Genomic DNA, 22,987 nt, shown 5'->3' with positions numbered 1-22,987 from the left:
GCCAAGCTGATTTGAACTTAGAGTCTCTTGGTGCACTATATAATTACCAGACTAGCTAGCATTTCTTGGTCATTTAGTAAAAGAAAATAGTGCCTAGTAGTCACAGCCTCTAACTGGTCTGGCAGATCTATTGAATGGGATTTGTTTATGGATACATTAAAGCTGTGATTCATTCATATGAAGCCCGATCAGTGTGCCTTTCATAGCGGCTTTCCAAGACTTTACTTGGGAAACAAAATAATAATGTTCATTACTTCTGGAGATCCACTTCTGACTGTTCTTTCTTAGATGTTATTGATTGTTCAGTTTTTTTAGACGTATCCAGACAAAATGGCAAATTATGACTAGACATGAAAGACCTAGACGAGGCTTTGCACACAACAACTGCTGTTACTTACAAAACTTATAAAGCCACTTCTAAAACAAAATATAATATTAAACAATGTGTGCAATCCCTGAAAATTTAATGTAAATTTGAGTAAATACAATATCAGTTTTATCAAACTAACATTTACTTTCCCTATAAAAAGTATGTTTATTTTATTCATCATCTGTGTATTTAAATGTTTGTAATACAATGCATTGCGTAATAATATTCAGTGATCAATTCAAATTTAAACCATTTGCTACTTTACATGAGAACTGGTCAATCCAACCTGCCTCCTGGGCTTGTCAGTATTCTAGACTAAAAAATATTAATCACCAGTCTTATATTTTTGTCAAGCACTCAAACGTTAATGTAATTGTAGATAGGATTAATGATATGCCCATAAAGATGCTGCAACAGGACACATTAAGCATGTAAATGTTTCGTTCTAGAAATACTCAAACTCCTATGATATGTTTATGAGGGGAGAAGAGATCTTATCTGGAGCCCAGAGAGTTCACGACGCTCAGCTGTTAACTGAAAGAGCACAACATCATGGGATTGGTAAATAAATGTTTTTTTTAAGTTGTGAACAATGCAAGAAAATTCTAATGTTTTGTAAAAATAAAGTTGCATTGTAAATAAATCAGAAATTGGTGGGGAATTATACCTTAAAATTGGTGTTTTCCAAAGTTAAATAAAGTCTACTTATACTTTTATGTTTATTATTTTCCCTATAGATCTGGAAAAAATCAAGGCGTATATAGACTCTTTCCGTTTTGGCGCACCTCCACATGCTGGTGGTGGGATAGGTAACTATTTTTTTCCTCTTTAGCAACTTACAGTCCCTGTTTCTGTAGCAAAAGGAACCACGTGCATGGATTTTACAAATGGGATAATCATAATAAGCAGCCAACAACAGTTGAGCTATGTATATAAATCACATACTCTATTGGTATCACATAACCACAGGTGTGTATATAGACTTGTTTTACTTATAGTAGGTGGAAGCTTCAGAAATCCCTCAACCATTTTCAATAGAAAAAGACTAAGGCTTGACCTTTCCTTGTTTTCTAGCAGACTGCTTGGTGTATTAGTCCCTTTCTTTAGGCTGTATGCTTTAGTACTTTGTGTTGCTGTGTTGCCAGGGTTTACGGAGAGTTTTATATGCACCTTAGTCACCTAAGTGCTAGTGATTTTTCTGGCTTTCGCCTTCTCTGTGTCATCTTTGGTGTGGGGGGACTGTGTGTATGCTCTCATAAAGCATATGTCCGCATCTAAAGAAATCGTGTTCATAATTGCTGAGCAATCCCATAGAGCTTCACTGCTCAAACATTTTGCAGTAACTTCTCATATGGAAATAACTTCTTTACCAGAATCTTCAAAAGGGATGTGGATTTTTTTTATTTTGAAATGGAAGAGTCTGATTGGACGGCCAAAAAAGCCCCCAAAAGTGTCTGCCTTATCTAATAAGGCATCTTGTATTTACTAAATTTTTGTTGGTAATGTGCTTACTGAACCGCAGTTACCAACCGTTTCAGAGGTTTTACCCTCAGCTGATAACTAATTACTACATTTACAATATTTGGGATAAATACATGGAGTTTTCAACACTAAATTTTTTTAAACCAAGGACTTCTGGGTGAAAATGTGAGGACTATCAGCCCCTGTGAAACGCTCTAAAAAAGTTATGTGGCACTTACATACTGCTGAGTTAGGTTGTGACGCTTTCTCAATAAGTTATGTGGCACTTACACACTGCTTAGTTAGGTTATGACGCTTTCTCAATAAGTTATGTGGCACTTACACACTGCTGAGTTAGGTTGTGACGCTTTCTCAATAAGTTATGTGGCACTTACACAGTGCTTAGTTAGGTTGTGAAGCTCTTTTAATAAGTTATGTGGCACTTATACACTGCTGAGATGGGTTGTGAAGCTCTCTACGTTATGTGGCACTTATAAAGCTTTACAACCCAACTGAGCAGTCGGGTTGTGAAGCTTCATAAGTTATGTGGCTCTTACTGCTGAGTTAGGTTGTGAAGCTCTCTCTGTAAGTTATATGGCACTTATAAAGCTTTACAACCCAACTGAGCAGTGTGTAAGTTATGTGGCACTTATACGCTGCTGAGTTGGGTTGTGAAACTTCATAAGTTATGTGGCACTTACACACTGCTCAGTTGGATTGTAAAGTTTTATACGTTATGTGGCACTTACACACTGCTCAGTTGGGTTGTAAAGCTTTATACGTTATGTGGCACTTACACACTGCTCAGTTGGGTTGTAAAGCTTTATACGTTATGTGGCACTTACACACTGCTCAGTTGGGTTGTAAAGCTTTATACGTTATGTGGCACTTACACACTGCTCAGTTGGGTTGTAAAGCTTTATACATTATGTGGCACTTACACACTGCTCAGTTGGGTTGTAAAGCTTTATACATTATGTGGCACTTACACACTGCTCAGTTGGGTTGTAAAGCTTTATACGTTATGTGGCACTTACACACTGCTCAGTTGGGTTGTAAAGCTTTATACGTTATGTGGCACTTACACACTGCTCAGTTGGGTTGTAAAGCTTTATACGTTATGTGGCACTTACACACTACTCAGTTGGGTTGTAAAGCTTTATACGTTATGTGGCACTTACACACTGCTCAGTTGGGTTGTAAAGCTTTATACGTTATGTGGCACTTACACACTGCTCAGTTGGGTTGTAAAGCTTTATACGTTATGTGGCACTTACACACTGCTCAGTTGGGTTGTAAAGCTTTAAACGTTATGTGGCACTTACACACTGCTCAGTTGGGTTGTAAAGCTTTATACGTTATGTGGCACTTACACCCTGCTCAGTAGGGTTGTAAAGCTTTATACGTTATGTGGCACTTACACATTGCTCAGTTGGGTTGTAAAGCTTTATAAGTGCCATATAACTTATATAGAGAGCTTCACAACCTAACTCTCAATAACTTATGTGGCACCTACACACTCCTCAATTGGGTTATGAAGCTCTCTTTATAAAGTTATCTGGCGCTTACTCTTCTGGGTTTGGTTATGAACCTTTCTCTATGTCATAAGGTACCTAACCAATGCTTTTTTAGGTTGTGAAGCTTGTGACACACACACACTGAGTTTGGCTGTGAACCTTTCTCTATAAGTTATGTGGCGCTTACAAACTGTTAAGTTACATTGTGAAGCTTTCTCTAACAGATCAGAACTAGACACAATATCCATAAGAATAGTCAAATCCAGCAAATGCAAATGTAGCCCTAAAAGTGTTCAAAGGTCAGAACTGAGGTTCAGGAGCTACAGCAGCAGTATGTTGGGAAAAAAAAAACACTTCTTGCAAAGTAATAAGTAAGGTTATAGAGGGTCTTCTCACCTGATTGGCTGGGAAAGTGTTGGCTGTAGATGTTGTCTACAGAGGTAACAAGAGTCTGGTTCAAATCACTTGCAGCAGATTCTACAATAAGTTATGATCAGGTGTAAAGTAATTTAGCTTATCAGAAGTGTAACGTGTCATTTATACCTGAGAAATATATATTGCTCTAGTTTTTATATTGTAATTTTTATATTGTGTTATTAGGTCTCTTAAATAAGTTTTTTTTTATTAAAATGTTAAATGTTATTAGAGCTTCATGTAAAGAATGCAAATACTGATTTCATTTTACAAACTCCACTTATTCAAACTATCCAGCCTAAGTATTATGCAATTTTTCTTCATAAATGGAAATAGTCCACAGCTGCTTTTATTACTTGTTTTGGGTATTTAGAACCTGGCCACCAGGAGACGGCAAAGGCACCCAAGCCAAAGGCTTAAATGCTCCTCCCACTTCCCTCATCCCACAGTCATTCTTTGCCTTTCATCCCAGGTGGTTGGCAGAGATGTGTTAGAAGTTTTTGATAGTCTCTTATGGAGGGTAGTACTCTTCAGCATGGGGCTGGATTTTTAAGTAGTCCTGTCAGCCTCTCAGTGAGAGCATGGGTGAAAGTTAGAGTCTGGAGATGCAGGGAGAGTCTTTCTGCAAAACCATCCCGACTCATATTAACAGCTCCACAAGCAATCCGCGTTGATGAGTATCGCTGCCTGCTTTTTTCTCTCACGTCCATGGCAGAGGCGACGCAACAATCTGTCACACTTGAAGGGCCGGGTTCCTGTTTAGCGGTGTAGATTCCGGTAAGATCGTTTCATTTTACTTTCATCATGGATGTATTGTAATTTCAACTGTTTATCCGAGAGGGGCTACAACCTTTCGGGGATAACTTTAACATAGGGTCTCAGTGAGGCTCCTTATTGTATCTATGAATCAAGGGTTAATATCTCCTGAGGGGGATTATTGAACAACAGAATTTATGTTTACCTGATAAATTTCTTTCTCCAACGGTGTGTCCGGTCCACGGCGTCATCCTTACTTGTGGGATATTCTCTTCCCCAACAGGAAATGGCAAAGAGCCCAGCAAAGCTGGTCACATGATCCCTCCTAGGCTCCGCCTACCCCAGTCATTCGACCGACGTTAAGGAGGAATAATAGCATAGGAGAAACCATATGGTACCGTGGTGACTGTAGTTAAAGAAAATAAATTATCAGACCTGATTAAAAAACCAGGGCGGGCCGTGGACCGGACACACCGTTGGAGAAAGAAATTTATCAGGTAAACATAAATTCTGTTTTCTCCAACATAGGTGTGTCCGGTCCACGGCGTCATCCTTACTTGTGGGAACCAATACCAAAGCTTTAGGACACGGATGAAGGGAGGGAGCAAATCAGGTCACCTAAATGGAAGGCACCACGGCTTGCAAAACCTTTCTCCCAAAAATAGCCTCAGAAGAAGCAAAAGTATCAAACTTGTAAAATTTGGTAAAAGTGTGCAGTGAAGACCAAGTCGCTGCCCTACATATCTGATCAACAGAAGCCTCGTTCTTGAAGGCCCATGTGGAAGCCACAGCCCTAGTGGAATGAGCCGTGATTCTTTCGGGAGGCTGCCGTCCGGCAGTCTCGTAAGCCAATCTGATGATGCTTTTAATCCAAAAAGAGAGAGAGGTAGAAGTTGCTTTTTGACCTCTCCTTTTACCTGGATAAACAACAAACAGGGAAGATGTTTGTCTAAAATCCTTTGTAGCATCTAAATAGAATTTTAGAGCGCGAACAACATCCAAATTGTGCAACAAGCGTTCCTTCTTTGAAACTGGTTTCGGACACAGAGAAGGTACGATAATCTCCTGGTTAATGTTTTTGTTAGAAACAACTTTTGGAAGAAAACCAGGTTTAGTACGTAAAACCACCTTATCTGCATGGAACACCAGATAAGGAGGAGAACACTGCAGAGCAGATAATTCTGAAACTCTTCTAGCAGAAGAAATTGCAACTAAAAACAAAACTTTCCAAGATAATAACTTAATATCAACGGAATGTAAGGGTTCAAACGGAACCCCCTGAAGAACTGAAAGAACTAGATTGAGACTCCAAGGAGGAGTCAAAGGTTTGTAAACAGGCTTGATTCTAACCAGAGCCTGAACAAAGGCTTGAACATCTGGCACAGCTGCCAGTTTTTTGTGAAGTAACACCGACAAGGCAGAAATCTGTCCCTTCAGGGAACTTGCCGATAATCCTTTTTCCAATCCTTCTTGAAGGAAGGATAGAATCCTAGGAATCTTAACCTTGTCCCAAGGGAATCCTTTAGATTCACACCAACAGATATATTTTTTCCAAATTTTGTGGTAAATCTTTCTAGTTACAGGCTTTCTGGCCTGAACAAGAGTATCGATAACAGAATCTGAGAAACCTCGCTTCGATAAAATCAAGCGTTCAATCTCCAAGCAGTCAGCTGGAGTGAAACCAGATTCGGATGTTCGAACGGACCCTGAACAAGAAGGTCTCGTCTCAAAGGTAGCTTCCAAGGTGGAGCCGATGACATATTCACCAGATCTGCATACCAAGTCCTGCGTGGCCACGCAGGAGCTATCAAGATCACCGACGCCCTCTCCTGATTGATCCTGGCTACCAGCCTGGGGATGAGAGGAAACGGCGGGAACACATAAGCTAGTTTGAAGGTCCAAGGTGCTACTAGTGCATCCACTAGAGCCGCCTTGGGATCCCTGGATCTGGACCCGTAGCAAGGAACTTTGAAGTTCTGACGAGAGGCCATCAGATCCATGTCTGGAATGCCCCAAAGTTGAGTGACTTGGGCAAAGATTTCCGGATGGAGTTCCCACTCCCCCGGATGCAATGTCTGACGACTCAGAAAATCCGCTTCCCAATTTTCCACTCCCGGGATGTGGATAGCAGACAGGTGGCAGGAGTGAGACTCCGCCCATAGAATAATCTTGGTCACTTCTTCCATCGCTAGGGAACTCCTTGTTCCCCCCTGATGGTTGATGTACGCAACAGTCGTCATGTTGTCTGATTGAAACCGTATGAACTTGGTCCTCACTAGCTGAGGCCAAGCCTTGAGAGCATTGAATATCGCTCTCAGTTCCAGAATATTTATCGGTAGAAGAGATTCTTCCCGAGACCAAAGACCCTGAGCTTTCAGGGATCCCCAGACCGCGCCCCAGCCCATCAGACTGGCGTCGGTCGTGACAATGACCCACTCTGGTCTGTGGAATGTCATCCCTCGTGACAGGTTGTCCAGGGACAGCCACCAACGGAGTGAGTCTCTGGTCCTCTGATTTACTTGTATCTTTGGAGACAAGTCTGTATAGTCCCCATTCCACTGACTGAGCATGCACAGTTGTAATGGTCTTAGATGAATGCGCGCAAAAGGAACTATGTCCATTGTCGCTACCATCAACCCGATCACTTCCATGCACTGAGCTACGGAAGGAAGAGGAACGGAATGAAGTATTCGACAAGAGTCCAGAAGCTTTGTCTTTCTGGCCTCTGTTAGAAAAATCCTCATTTCTGAGGAGTCTATAATTGTTCCCAAGAAGGGAACCCTTGTTGACGGGGATAGAGAACTCTTTTCCACGTTCACTTTCCAGCCGTGCGATCTGAGAAAGGCCAGGACGATGTCCGTGTGAGCCTTTGCTCGAGGGAGGGACGACGCTTGAATCAGAATGTCGTCCAGGTAAGGTACAACTGCAATGCCCCTTGGTCTTAGCACAGCTAGAAGGGACCCTAGTACCTTTGTGAAAATCCTTGGAGCAGTGGCTAATCCGAAAGGAAGCGCCACGAACTGGTAATGTTTGTCCAGGAATGCAAACCTTAGGAACCGATGATGTTCCTTGTGGATAGGAATATGTAGATACGCATCCTTTAAATCCACCGTGGTCATGAATTGACCTTCCTGGATGGAAGGAAGGATAGTTCGAATGGTTTCCATCTTGAAAGATGGGACCTTGAGAAATTTGTTTAAGATCTTGAGATCTAGGATTGGTCTGAACGTTCCCTCTTTTTTGGGAACTATGAACAGATTGGAGTAGAACCCCATCCCTTGTTCTCTCAATGGAACAGGATGAATCACTCCCATTTTTAACAGGTCTTCTACACAATGTAAGAACGCCTGTCTTTTTATGTGGTCTGAAGACAACTGAGACCTGTGGAACCTTCCCCTTGGGGGAAGTCCCTTGAATTCCAGAAGATAACCCTGGGAGACTATTTCTAGCGCCCAAGGATCCAGAACATCTCTTGCCCAAGCCTGAGCGAAGAGAGAGAGTCTGCCCCCCACCAGATCCGGTCCCGGATCGGGGGCCGATATTTCATGCTGTCTTGGTAGCAGTGGCAGGTTTCTTTGCCTGCTTTCCCTTGTTCCAGCCTTGCATTGGTCTCCAAGCTGGCTTGGCCTGAGAAGTATTACCCTCTTGCTTAGAGGACGTAGCACCTTGGGCTGGTCCGTTTTTACGAAAGGGACGAAAATTAGGTCTATTTTTTGCCTTGAAAGGCCGATCCTGAGGAAGGGCATGGCCCTTACCCCCAGTGATATCAGAGATAATCTCTTTCAAGTCAGGACCAAACAGCGTTTTCCCCTTGAAAGGAATGTTTAGTAGCTTGTTCTTGGAAGACGCATCAGCCGACCAAGATTTCAACCAAAGCGCTCTGCGCGCCACAATAGCAAACCCAGAATTCTTAGCCGCTAACTTAGCCAATTGCAAAGAGGCGTCTAGAGTGAAAGAATTAGCCAATTTGAGAGCATTGACTCTGTCCATAATCTCCTCATAAGGAGGAGAGTCACTATCGAGCACCTTAATCAGTTCATCAAACCAGAAATATGCGGCTGTAGTGACAGGGACAATGCATGAAATGGGTTGTAGAAGGTAACCCTGCTGAACAAACATCTTTTTAAGCAAACCTTCTAATTTTTTATCCATAGGATCTTTGAAAGCACAACTATCCTCTATGGGAATAGTGGTGCGTTTGTTTAAAGTAGAAACCGCTCCCTCGACCTTGGGGACTGACTGCCATAAGTCCTTTCTGGGGTCGACCATAGGAAACAATTTTTTAAATATGGGGGGAGGGACGAAAGGAATACCGGGCCTTTCCCATTCTTTATTAACAATGTCCGCCACCCGCTTGGGTATAGGAAAAGCTTCTGGGAGCCCCGGCACCTCTAGGAACTTGTCCATTTTACATAGTTTCTCTGGGATGACCAAATTTTCACAATCATCCAGAGTGGATAATACCTCCTTAAGCAAAATGCGGAGATGTTCCAATTTAAATTTAAAAGTAATCACATCAGATTCAGCCTGCTGAGAAATGTTCCCTAAATCAGTAATTTCTCCCTCAGACAAAACCTCCCTGGCTCCCTCAGATTGGGTTAGGGGCCCTTCAGAGATATTAATATCAGCGTCGTCATGCTCTTCAGTAACTAAAACAGAGCATCCACGCTTACGCTGACAAGGGTTCATTTTGGCTAAAATGTTTTTGACAGAATTATCCATTACAGCCGTTAATTGTTGCATAGTAAGGAGTATTGGCGCGCTAGATGTACTAGGGGCCTCCTGAGTGGGCAAGACTCGTGTAGACGAAGGAGGGAATGATGCAGTACCATGCTTACTCCCCTCACTTGAGGAATCATCTTGGGCATCATTGTCATTATCACATAAATCACATTTATTTAAATGAATAGGAATTCTGGCTTCCCCACATTCAGAACACAGTCTATCTGGTAGTTCAGACATGTTAAACAGGCATAAACTTGATAAGAAAGTACAAAAAACGTTTTGAAATAAAACCGTTACTGTCACTTTAAATTTTAAACTGAACACACTTTATTACTGCAATTGCGAAAAAACATGAAGGAATTGTTCAAAATTCACCAAACTTTCACCACAGTGTCTTAAAGCCTTGAAAATATTGCACACCAATTTTGGAAGCTTTAACCCTTAAAATAACGGAACCGGAGCCGTTTTAAGCTTTAACCCCTTTACAGTCCCTGGTATCTGCTTTGCTGAGACCCAACCAAACCCAAGGGGAATACGATACCAAATGATGCCTTCAGAAGTCTTTTATCAGTATCAGAGCTCCTCTCACATGCGACTGCATGCCATGCCTCTCAAAAACAAGTGCGCAACACCGGCGCGAAAATGAGACTCTGCCTATGCTTTGGGAAAGCCCCTAAAGAATAAGGTGTCTAAAACAGTGCCTGCCGATATAATTATATCAAAATACCCAGAATAAATGATTCCTCAAGGCTAAATAAGTGTTAATATCAATCGATTTAGCCCAAAAAATGTCTACAGTCTAAATAAGCCCTTGTGAAGCCCTTATTTACAATCGTAATAAACATGGCTTACCGGATCCCATAGGGAAAATGACAGCTTCCAGCATTACATCGTCTTGTTAGAATGTGTCATACCTCAAGCAGCAAAGGACTGCAAACTGTTCCCCCAACTGAAGTTAATGCTCTCAACAGTCCTGTGTGGAACAGCCATGGATTTTAGTTACGGTTGCTAAAATCATTTTCCTCATACAAACAGAATTCTTCATCTCTTTTCTGTTTCTGAGTAAATAGTACGTACCAGCACTATTTGAAAATAACAAACTCTTGATTGAATAATGAAAAACTACAGTTAAACACTAAAAAACTCTAAGCCATCTCCGTGGAGATGTTGCCTGTACAACGGCAAAGAGAATGACTGGGGTAGGCGGAGCCTAGGAGGGATCATGTGACCAGCTTTGCTGGGCTCTTTGCCATTTCCTGTTGGGGAAGAGAATATCCCACAAGTAAGGATGACGCCGTGGACCGGACACACCTATGTTGGAGAAAAGGGGTTTATAATCATGTTTATGTGATTCTGTCTGCTACTGTGTAGTGTTGCTTCGGCTCATGGCTATTTTGGAACATAACGGCCTATGTCTAGTGACGCGTCCTTTTCGGTCACGCACGCTTTTGCATGAACTGCACGGTTTACCTTGTAACCCCATCTCCATTTTCCTGACTGCATGGCGACAAAGAAATCCTGGTCCGCTGGTGTCTGGTTCTCTGGAGGTGGCAGTGTCCCAGTTATGGAGGATTCTTGGAGACGGATGTCTCTGATTCAGACTCTACTTCTTGCGAAGAATATGAATTGGCCCGGGTGATACATGCCCATCAGTTATGTTCCAAATGCCGTTTTAGAGTGCTCTGTTCCTCGGGATTGGGGAATCGGCTACCCACTGAGCCATCCGTCTCCGTGGATTCTAATTCTCACGAGACGAGTTCCCTACCATCAACTCTTACTTCGCATGCAGGTAACCCAAACGCTACTTATCCTTTCTAGGGAATGTGGCCTGTTCCCACCGGAGGTTACGACACGGTTCCGCATGGCCATATCTTTAGCGCTGGCGCATCTGCTGGGAGTGTGCTTATGATATTGTCCGTGTTTCGTTAACCAGGGCTTGTCAGGCGTTGGGGGAGCGACTGCCCCTGAGCCCTCAGGGGGGTCAACCTTCGGTGCTGGTGTTTCCTTTTGGCGGAGGTATGTTGCGCCTTTCGTTATAGACTGGCACGCCTTTGTGTCCTACTAAGGCATGTTTTTGGCGTTACTGGAGGATCCCACGCTTAATGGTTCTGGGGATTCTCAGTCTTACTCTTCGACTTACTTGCATACATAGACATAAGGGGATGAAGTAATCTTCTTATAGTCTTGGTTATTTGTGTATCCTTTTCCAGTTCTGAGCTTGGAAGTCTCGGATCCCTGTTGGGCTGGTCCTGCGGGTCTGTCCGTTCTTCCTGGGCGATAACCTATGGGTTGCATTATCTTTTATTTTCATCCGGTGAGGATGATTTTTATTTGGTTTAAAGCTCATGTTGTGGTGTGATGTTTCCTTCGGGAACTTTCCTCTCTGGAATTGATACTCGCGATTCTGTTCACTCTGTTTACAAAAGTCTGACTGTTCTTTATCCCTCCATCATCGGGGGAGACTATGTGGCCTTGTTAGTGCTGGGGCCCTTGGTTTCAGGGTGGTCCTGACTGGGTACAAATCCTTCTGTCTTTGAGGCCTAGTTCCGACACATGGTACTTTTTTATGTCCGGTTGGTTCGGTGAGGGCACCTAGTGATCACAATTTGATTGTGTGATTGTCTTTTTACAAGCTTCAACTTGCATCCTGAGAGGACTTGAGGGTCCGTGGTTGCTTAGGGGCATGAGGTATTGGTTCAGTCCTCATTCGCCTTTCAATCTAGTGGGCAGGGACTCCGTTGAGATCCACGGCCACATGCTCAGTCGTTTCTGAATTTTTCGGGAGCTAGAGTGTTCCTTCCAGTTGTGGGTTGGAGGATTTAGGTCCTTCATACCGCCGTTCTTACAGTTTTGCCTTTCATGGTCTCTTTTGAATTGTCCTTTTAGGACTTATTCCTTTTAGAGGTTCTCTTCCTTTGGGTCGAGATTTTCTGGACTTCGTCCAGTTTTTGTGGTGGCCTTGGCCGCTTAATTAGGAAGTGTAGGCCGTGAGGCTCTGTCTTCCTTCGGGAGTTAGTCGTCTCCATATCAGGGGCGATAGGAGGTATCTCTTTTTCCAAGCTTTTTGCTTAGGGTATGTTTTCTGCCTAGGGTTCGGGATGCTTTGCATTCTTCTCCCTTGGGTGTGGTCCTCTGGAACATTAATCTGAAAGGATTATGGAGACTAGCCTTTCTTCTACTCTCTTTCGGGTTACTCTGTACTCGTTTTCATTTCCCTTAGTGCTGCCCTTGGGGCCTTTGGGCTCTAGAGAAATTGCGTGAGTTTGTCGCGGCCTAGTACCTTGCTGGGGGGTGTTGACCTCCGGCTAAGGGGGTTCTCTTCCCTTTGGGCTAGGAATAACAAGTGAGTCCTGTACCTGTTCTCCGGGTTTCCCGGTTCTCATTCCCTGTGAGGTCTGATTGCTTCAGACGGGGTATCTTGTGTTCCCTGAGGGTGTCGTTCGTTTTAGGATGATTCTGGGCCCTGGGTCTGGCATTCTTGTCTTGGATCCTTTTTGGATGTCTGGAGACTTCTGATCCGATGGACTGGTTCGGGACGACACAGTTTTTTTCAGGGACCCTATGTTGCGACATAGAGGCTAACCCATTGGGCTTCCAAGCAGGTAGGCCAGAGTTCTCATCCACCTTCGGGTACTGGTTATAAACGTTAAGGCCTGACTTGTCCTTCGGACGGAGTTTGCTCTTCTATGGGGAGCTTTTTTGTTTTCTCTGTTGGGTCAACAGGGGTGTCTGGATGATTTTTCATTCGGGCCGTGTTTTGGTCATACTATGGCTTCATGTCTTGTGGACATGTACGCTGTTCTTATCTGTGCCCTTCCCTTTGGAGGGGATAGTTTATCTTCCTTATGAGTTGGGGTTTCCTCTCTATGGAGGGTCCTTGTTCTGCCCTGTGTGTAGGAGGTGGGATCAAGTGGCTTATTTCTGTAAGGGTCATCTGCTGCTCTGTGGGCTCTGTTCCACCTGTTGGAAATTAGTCTCTCTACGTAGAGACTGATTAAGAGAGTTGTGACAGGTCTTCCTACGGATGTAATGCACTTTTCTCTGTTCCAGGTCCTAGGGGGGTTCTCCTTGGGGGTGCCTTATTTTGGAGGAGCGGATTGGGTTGGCACCCAAGCTCTGTTGGGGTGGGTGAGTCCTCCATATTTTCTTCCATTCCCTGGAGGCTTTTGGTTGGGATCTTCTGTCCCCCTGTCTATCAGACATGTCTGTCGCTTGGGCTGGTCTGGTGTTGGAGCAGGATCTGAGATCTGTTGCTCTATTTCATCCTCTGAGCATTCAAGGTACAGCAAGCCTTTTTGAGGTTTCTCCTTTCTCCACATTCAAGATTTGTGGGACGGACTGATAGCCTGCAACGTTATCCGCTTGTTAGTGGATACTTGGCAATCTGAAGGATCCTATCTTCAGCTGCTTCCTACTTGCCCTGCAAGTATGTAAGTTTGCGTCATTTTTAGATGACTACACCGTGCAGTGTTTTTGCTTCAGGTGTTGTTCGTCAGACCTATCTGAGCTTGCTGCATGAGGTTTCGTTCGGAATATATCGGTATTCTGAGATACCTTTTTGCGACTTGGGGACCTTCGTCTTTAGTTGCTTTCTAGAGTGTGGTTGCACTGTGTTAGGGGAGGATCCTCTCTCTGTTTCAGACTCCCGGCGTTGCAAGTTCGATCCCCGGCGAGGTCTACTCAGCCTTTCCTCCTTTTGAGGTTGATAAAATGAGCGGCGCCTTGAGTCCCTTAAGGGAAATTAGCCACGCTTTACAAGTACAATCATGTTTTCTCATTGGTTTTTCGTCTTTGTGAAAGAATACGGTAGTTTGTTCCCTTTCTTTAGTAAGGGGTGTGTTGTTTGGCGACTGACTGCTGGGGATGGTGTTTCTTGGAGGCTGTTGACTCAGTCGAGTCTAGTTCCTGCGGTCTCTAGCAAGGCTGTGGACTATCTGCGGGTCAGTGTCCTTCAGCCTTTTCCTTTTTTTCAAAGTTGTTCTCGGCTTCGGACGAAGCAGGATTTTGTTTGGTTAGGGGTTTTCAGGCCAGGTGCCTCCAGAATGGGTCGCCTCTTGTACCGTCCTGTTTTTGCATTCAGTGTCCTCTATAGCTTGGGTATTGTTTTCCCAAAAGTAATGAATGCAGCTGTGGACTCTCTCCATTTATGAAGAAAAACTTAAATTATGCTTACCTGATAATTTTCTTTTCTTCAGACGGAAAGAGTCTACAGCTCCCCACCCGTATTTTTCCGGTAGGGCGTCTGTTATTTTTGTTCTTCTGGCACCCTTTCACCCTGATGTTTCTTCTACTGTTCCTTGTTCCTCTGCAGAATGACTAGGGGATGAGGGAAGTGGGAGGAGTATTTAAGCATTTGGCTGGGGTGTATTTGCCTCCTCCTGGTGGCCAGGTTCTAAATTCCCAAAAGTAATGAATGCAGCTGTGGACTCCTTCCATCTGAAGAAAAGAAAATGACCAGGTAAGCATAATTTAAGGTTTTTCTGTAGATAATTTGTATTGGTATTAAGTAAATTCTTAAAACAATTCAGTTATTCAGCATATAATTGGCTACACATGAATCTGAGGGGAGCCAAACAATTTTGATTTGACCCTGGTGTTAAAGGGACATGAAAAACATGATTCAGATAGAGCATAGAAATTTAAACGACTTTCCACTTTGCTTCTGTTACCAATTTTGCTTCATTTTCTTGCGATCCTTTCTTTACGGAGCAACATTACACTACAGGGAGTTAGCTGAACTCATCTGCTGAGCCAATGACAAGAATCAAATATGTGCAACCACCCATCTGCAGCTAGCTCCCAGTAGTGCATTGCTGTTCGTGACCCTAGCTAGGTATGCTTTTCAACAAATTATACCAAAAGAACAAAGCACATTTCATAATAGATGTAAATTGGATTGTTGCTTTCCTTTCTGTCTGGAAACTTTACTTAGTTGTGCTAACTTCATCTTCTTTTGTGTTGCAGGTTTAGAGCGTGTGACCATGCTGTACTTAGGGTTGCACAATGTACGTCAAACCTCTATGTTTCCACGTGACCCCAAGAGGCTAACACCATGAAACCATTACAAGCCAAGTCTCCTGCTACCGACCAGCACTCGAGGCACCTAACTGTAATATGCACCTGTGATGTACTACTAACCATAGACTTTCAAAAAATACTGATACATTTTGTATGAAAATAAAGCAAGAATAAACTTAGTAAAACACATTTTAACAACTTTTCAAAGTTTAAGAAGATTTTAATGTTTTGTAAAGTAGAAAGAGAAGGACAAATCTAATCATTGTTCTACAGTTACACTGTGATATTACAATAGTGCAATAATAACAAGGAGAGAAAAAATGAATACTGATGATAGAAGACTGGGCTAAAATAAAGCACTTGATAAAACAGTAATTGTGCAGTTGTATCTTTATTATGATTCACATGTACACCATTGATGTGACTATATGGTGTTTTATGTGTGAATTATACTGTGCAGGACCTCTTTTCAGGGGTAAATACAACCCAGTAAGTACCAATAAAATAAACCAGACACAAACACTGTACATACCATCCTACAAGGCTGTTCAAACATCAATCATAACACACCTCATAAAGCAACAGATGATCCTTTCAGGTTAGACACTGTCCTCTCTTCTTACCCAGTGTGAAACTAAAGATTAGTTTACACTTTTGATATACTGCTCTTCTTAGCAATAACTTAGGTCTAAAAAGATGAATCATGCAAACTGCTGTCTTCCTATAATGTAAATCTAAGGAAATATATGTGAAGATTAGCATACCCACTTACTTGCATTGTTAACTACATGCAGTGGTTAAAAATTAAAACCCATACTAGGGAACTAAACTTCAATAATCACAATTATAATTGTCATCTCACTACAACTTTTTAAATGGGAAATTTTGAACTTGGAATAGTACTTTTTATCATTTATAGATCGCACAAGACATGTCCCAAAGAAAAGGTGAGACTTTAAGAGACTGAGACAAATGGGGGATACAAAACCAACAAGAAACTTCAGAGAAGGGAGGCAACAAAAATAGTAAATGTGGTGCACCTCTCTTCTGCTGGCTTAATACTGCAAGTGCTCTGTGCTTATCTTGAGAAACCTTGGCTATATAGGCTGATGATTAACAAGCAGCTACTGATAACATAGACAAATACTTCAAGGTTATAAGACTTTGAGAAACCCATTACAACTGAAGTGTTTATTGCTAACCTCTATAAGATGTCTTAGCTGTAAAATAATCAGAAGAGACGAATGATACCAGCAGGATACTATGATCATAACTCTACACACCAATAGTCTCTTATGCATAAATAACATGAAAGGAAATTGTATAACAATTTTATTGTAAATACCAGGAAATTGTGTGTTTTAAATACACACCTATATGATTTATTATAATTATAGAAAATATAATTTTAGTTAGAGGAGAGCCCAGTTAGCATTGAAGATGTTGGTGGTGTGATACCTTGAATATTTGATAACGTGTGAGCCTGTATACATTTAAGAACAATTTATTTTTTTCTTTATCAATAAAAATTAGTGCCTAGAATATAAATATTTTTGAAAATGATGGTTCCCTTACTTGGAAGGATCACTGGTTATTAATAATAATGTGATTATTTGACTTATCCCATCATGTCCATATTTTATTAAATATGCTGATGTCTAAACCTAGATAGATATACACAAAACACAGAAATGGACTGCACTCTGACTGGACTGGGTACACATCCTAAGTCACTGTAAAACCCACAACCCTGAATAGTTATAGACCACTTTACAGTTTTCAGCAACTCAGGCAGTTAACCCCAGACCAGCCTGGGTGACAAGCCATAGGGAAAAATTACAAAAAAAATTATAAACACAACATAATGACAGATTATAAATACAGGAGCTGGTATCAGAGGCAAAATACTTGCAAGGCCAAGTATAAGGATAGCTTGAATACAGCAGAGGCTGAGCGATGGCAGATCACAGCAGTTCAGGCAAGAAGGGGTTAAACACTTGTCTTGGCAGTTCATGCAAGCAGAGGTTAAACACAGACCTTGACAGTTCCGGTAGGCAAAGGTTAAACACAGACCTTGACAGTTCGGGCAGGCATAGGTTAAACACAGACCTCGACAGGCAGGCAAAGGTTAAACACAGGCCTCTGCAGTTCAGGCAGGCAAAGGTAAAAAACAGTTCTTGGCAGTTCAGCCAAGCAAAGGTTAAACACAGGTCTCGGCAGTTCAGCCAGGCAAAGGTTAAACACAGTCCTCGGCAGTTCAGCCAGGCAAAGGTTAAACACAGGCCTCGGCAGTTCAGCCAGGCAAAGGTTAAAAACAGGCCTCGGCAGTTCAGCCAGGCAAAGGTTAAACACAGGCCTCGGCAGTTCAGCCAGGCAAAGGTTAAACACAGGCCTCGGCAGTTCAGCCAGGCAAAGGTTAACCACAGGCCTCGGCAGTTCAGCCAGGCAAAGGTTAAACACAGGCCTCTGCAGTTCAGACAGGCAAACGTTAAACACAGGCCTCGGCAGTTCAGCCAGGCAAAGGTTAAAAACAGGTCTCGGCAGTTCAGCCAGGCAAAGGTTAAACACAGGTCTCGGCAGTTCAGCCAGGCAAAGGTTAAAAACAGGCCTCGGCAGTTCAGCCAGGCAAAGGTTAAACACAGGCCTCAGCAGTTCAGCCAGGCAAAGGTTAAACACAGGCCTCAGCAGTTCAGCCAGGCAAAGGTTAAACACAGACCTCAGCAGTTCAGCCAGGCAAAGGTTAAACACAGGCCTTGGCAGTTCAGCCAGGCAAAGGTTAAACACAGGCCTCGGCAGTTCAGCCAGGCAAAGGTTAAACATAAGACCTCTGCAGTTCAGCCAGGCAAAGGTTAAACACAGGCCTCGGCAGTTCAGCCAGGCAAAGGTTAAACACAGGCCTCGGCAGTTCAGCCAGGCAAAGGTTAAACACAGGCCTCGGCAGTTCAGCCAGGCAGAGGTTAAACACAGACCTCGGCAGTTCAGCCAGGCAAAGGTTAAACACAGGCCTCGGCAGTTCAGACAGGCAAAGGTTAAACACAGGCCTCGGCAGTTCAGACAGGCAAAGGTTAAACACAGGCCTCGGCAATTCAGACAGGCAAAGGTTAAACACAGCCCTCGGCAATTCAGACAGGCAAAGGTTAAACACAGGCCTCGGCAGTTCAGACAGGCAGAGGTTGGAAAACAGGCAAGGAAGAAAATCCAGCAAGTCAGTCAAAAATCAGGCTTCAAGGCAAAAGGATTCTTCCACAAACAAAGGCACAGACTGAGAAGCACAATGTCAGGTCAAAGACCGATTAGCCAGGCAGGTTTAAATAGTCTGTTGGTTATTGCACATTTCCAACAGCTGACAGGAGGTGGAGCCAGAGAGCTTGAGAGAGAAAGCAGAAAACAAAAGGAAAGTATACATTTAACATTTAAGCCCAAGACCACATCAAGGTCTCTCCCCTCCTGGACCCCCTAGCCAAGTAGCCACACAGTGCATGCTTTTAAACAAACTGAGAACCAAACTAGAGTATCACAGATGTGTGTATATATGTATGTACAGTATCCTACAAATGTGAGTACACCCCTCACATTTTTGTAAATATTTTATATCTTTTCATGTGACAACACTGAAGAAATGACACTTTGCTAGATTGTAAAGTAGTGAGTGTACAGCCTGTATAACAGTGTAAATTTGTTGTCCCCTCAAAAAAAACTCGACACACAGCCATTAATGTCTATACAGTTGGCAACAAAATTGAGTACACCGCTAAGTGGAAACGTCCAAATAGAAAATCTTAACTGTTGTGTAGAGATGCTTAACCAACTGGACACACCAATTATTTTAAAAATGGAATATGATATTGAACAGATCTATTTTATTTCTAATGACACGGTGAGTCCACGAATCATCTATAATTACTGTTGGGAATATCACTCCTGATGACCAGCAGGAGGCAAAGACCACCACAGCAAAGCTGTTACCACTCCCCTACACACAATCCCCAGTCATTCTCTTTGCTTGTATCAGTTGCAAGGAGGTGGTAAAGTTAGATGTCTGATTCTTCAATCAAGCGTTTATTTTAAAGCAGAGCTGGTTTGCTTTGATTTTCCTGGGGTTAAGCCGTAGTCCATGTCAGTCTCTTCAGTAGGGCAGTGGTGGCTTTTAAGCAGTTAGGAACTTGTAAAGTGTGCTTTGCTGCATTTTCCTAACAGGTTGCTACCCTGGTACAGAAAGCCAGAGTAGGTTTACTTGTCTTTCTTTTTTCCACAGTTCTCTGTGAGGAGTGGCATCCTTCTACTTTGTGAGGTCGTCTGACTGCCGAACGACTGGAATGCAGGTAAGTGCCCTTTTTTGTCTTCTAGGGCTCGGGCACTGAAAGGGTTTAAGACTCTGATTTATTTATTTGATTATGCACAGTGGAGTGGTTTTATACGTAGGCCTCCCTCACTCTTATATTCCATTGTGTTTGAAGTTTCGGCAATGGAATATTTTCTAGTAGGAAAGACACAGAAGCGGAGCGGCACCACATAGGTTGGAGAGTGGCGCGTATTCGCTGTTAACTCCTTTAGGGTGACAAGCCATTTGTCAGCTCTCTCTGTCTTTTCTACTCCCCCTAAGAGTTGCAGTTTTTTTTTATTGCTCTGGTTTTAAGAACAGGTTACGAGTTCGGCAGGAGCGGGTATGAAGAGCTCTTCCTGTCTTGCCATTTTTATGGCTCCGCCTCCTCTTTCTTCTTAGAAGTGGAGCAGCGCCATTTTAGGCTCTTGTTGGTTTTCCTATAACGCTGCATTGTTTTCAATCGAGAATGGAGCGGCGTTCTCATTATACATATCTTTCACAGCGGAGTGGTCTTATAGAGGAGATCCGCAGGATAGAGAGTGCTCCTCTTACAATGTTTGGAAATACCATATCCCTAGTGAAAACGTTATTTAGAAGAGGTTTTAATATTTTTAATGTTCATTATTAGAGTAGGTTCATGTGGGTTTATTTTTATTAAACTATCAAATTGGAAATTTTCCTTTGGGACTGGGTTTTGTTCTTAGACTCTGAAGGACTTAATAGTATGTTCCTCATGTTCAGAATGGTTTCACAATAAAGTCATTCTTTCTTTGGAGCCTCATGACTCATGTTCCTCTGGATTAAATTCAGTTTTGCTTGCATAGTATAGAAGCTAAGTAAGCTTTTTTAGTAACTGGTAGCTGCTGGTGAATCCCTATTCTGTTAGGGCTAGTATCTATTGTTTATTGAATGTATAGAAAGCTCAGCATGCTAAGGCTTTGTGGTTGAGCTCTGTAGCAACCCAGGGGTTGCAGATTCGATCTCTGGCAGGGTCTATTTTTTCAGCCTTTTTTTCATCCTTCTGAGGGCGATAAAAATGAGCAGCTCCTTGAGACCCTTACGGGTGATTAGTCGCGCTTACCCAATTCTTACAGTGTGTTTAACTGTTTAATGCCCTATGAGCCCCTTGTCTCCCAGGACGATGCTGTTCAGGCAATGCCACAGCTTTCTCCTTTCACGTCCCAAGCCTTTATGGCGTCACATGCTGTACCATGCGGTTCCTCTCACTCTCTTTGAGGTGTGTATTTGCTTGCAGGTTTTGCTACTTGGGTATCCCTGTGGTATCTGCAGTTTATCTGTTTTTTCCTTTCCACAAAGGATACGCAAGAGGACTTTTAATGATTCAGATAGTAAGGTTTCTGCTCGATTTTCTGTTACACAGGTTGTTTTTTCTTCTAAGTCTTCTGAGGAGGATTTGTTGGTATTCTCTGAGGGTCAAATTTCAGATTTGGACAGTATAATCCCTTATTCTGATGCTGATGTGGTCTACTTCAGATGTATGTGTTTTTTTATCTCTCTCATTTCTAGGATGTTCCTCCTATGAGGAAGTGTTCTAGTCCTGTTTTGGATATTTTCAGGGCTAGAAGTTTTTTCCCTGTTTTTCGTCCTTAATGGATTTTGTTGTTCCTGTTTTCTAAGGTCTATAAATTTGACGCTTTTACCTCGGCTGAGGTTCGTTTGGGTGAAAGGGTCTTCTAGCAGTGGTACCTTCTGTTTAGGTCAACTGTCTTGTCCCTTCCTTATCTGTGTCCTCTAGCTTTGGTATTGATTACCAACAGTAATTATAGATGATCCGTGGACTCACAATGTCATTAGAAAGAAAACAAAATGTATACTTACCTGATGAATGTATTTATTTCTTGACACTGTGAGTCCACGGCCTGCCCTGTATTTTCAGACAGTTTATTTTTCTATAAACCTCAGGCACCTCTGCACCTTATGTTGCTTCCTTTCCCTGTGGTCAAAATGACTGGGGATTGTGGGTAGGGGAGTGGTATTTAACAGCTTTGCTGTTGTGCTCTTTGCCTCCTCCTACTAGTCAAGAGTGATATTCCCAACAGTAATTCTAGATGATCCGTGGACTCACCGTGTCAAGAAATAAATAATTTTTATCAGGTAAGTATAATTTTTTTTATCTTAATATCTTTAAGGATAATAATGAAGTGTGTAAATTTGGTACATCTCTATATAGCAAACCTACTGACTGTAACTTTTATTGGAAGCCCACAGTTATCCACTACATTAAAAAAGGTATAGTAGCCTCTCAGCTCACTCGGGTATTGTGTAATAACACGGAGGCACCCATTAAAAACCAGCAGCTCAAAGAAATGTTACACAAACTAATAACGAGTGGGTATGATAATAGGAGGGTCCATGAAATAAGGTCTAAAGTGATTGAACAGTTCCAGGAGGAGTCTCCAGATACAGGCAGTGCAATTAAACAAGAGGATCATGTCAACCTTATTACTACATATGACACTATGCACCAGCAGTTAGGAAACATTAGGACTTGATAACAACTGATAAAACCTTACCTTTCCAACACACGAGGCAACCAAGGATGGTATATCGACGTGCTAATAATCTAAGCTACCTGCTTGTTAAAACAGACCCTGTAAGATGCTATGAAAGGAGTACATGTTTAAAATCCATGAATACAGAAGACATACAGGAAGAAAAGCACCCAGCTTCCAGACGATCACAGGACTCACAAGTAAGATAAAAGCACTCATTTGTTAGGCATCTTCAAACTGGTTACACATCAAGAGTAGCAGGTCAAATCTGTCATACTAAAGTTTCTCAATGACCCCTAGCTACCAAATGGCTATCTGCTCTAATATATACCTGCATAACTCCTCCTCTGGTTCTAAATATCCAATCAATGACTAGAGAAACCTTTAGTTAGCTCACCTGTGTTATAGTTATTTCAATAGTAGTATATACATATCCAACACCACAGTGCTTATATTATAAGGAAAAAGAGGGCACAGTACTAAAGGTTCAAATATAAGATATGAATACAGGTATACCCCATTCATACAGTGGGTTAGGGACCGGAGCCCCGCTGTAAAGTGAAACAAGGCAGTTTTAGCTTTCTTTTCACTTGCCAGTGTGTTTAAAAACTTGAAAACATGTTTGAACTAACATATATTAGGGATGCAATAGAGCTACGTTTAGTTTAGTTTAGCACAGCACAGTATTCAATTATTATTAAAAAAAACTGTACTTGTAAAATAGTGACAATTAAAATAGTAAAATTTGCCAAACTATAGCACTGAGACACAGATTGCACTGTAATGCTGTAAACAGAGTGAACTGGGCATAACAAAATGGTACCAGTCACTTTTCTCACAATCTCATGATGATTACAGAACTATTTCAAAATCCTTGTAGGTTGAACTT

General features: G+C 42.3%; 1 protein-coding gene across 1 annotated transcript in view; it reads left to right on the top strand.

The window, feature by feature from the left end:
* The window catches only part of DARS1 (aspartyl-tRNA synthetase 1), a 436,414-nt gene extending 420,778 nt beyond the window's left edge, over positions 1-15,636 (top strand). Inside the window, exons 16-18 of the mRNA XM_053698254.1 lie at positions 820-931; positions 1,108-1,179; positions 15,208-15,636. Coding sequence (XP_053554229.1) covers positions 820-931; positions 1,108-1,179; positions 15,208-15,299 — 276 coding nt within the window. The 3' untranslated portion in view covers positions 15,300-15,636. The remainder of the gene's footprint in view (positions 1-819; positions 932-1,107; positions 1,180-15,207) is intronic.
* Positions 15,637-22,987: the final 7,351 nt, after the last annotated feature.

The sequence above is a fragment of the Bombina bombina genome, chromosome 1 (genome assembly GCF_027579735.1).
Source record: "Bombina bombina isolate aBomBom1 chromosome 1, aBomBom1.pri, whole genome shotgun sequence".
In the NCBI taxonomy this organism is placed as follows: domain Eukaryota; kingdom Metazoa; phylum Chordata; class Amphibia; order Anura; family Bombinatoridae; genus Bombina; species Bombina bombina.
This window is presented reverse-complemented; position numbering and strand designations above follow the sequence as displayed.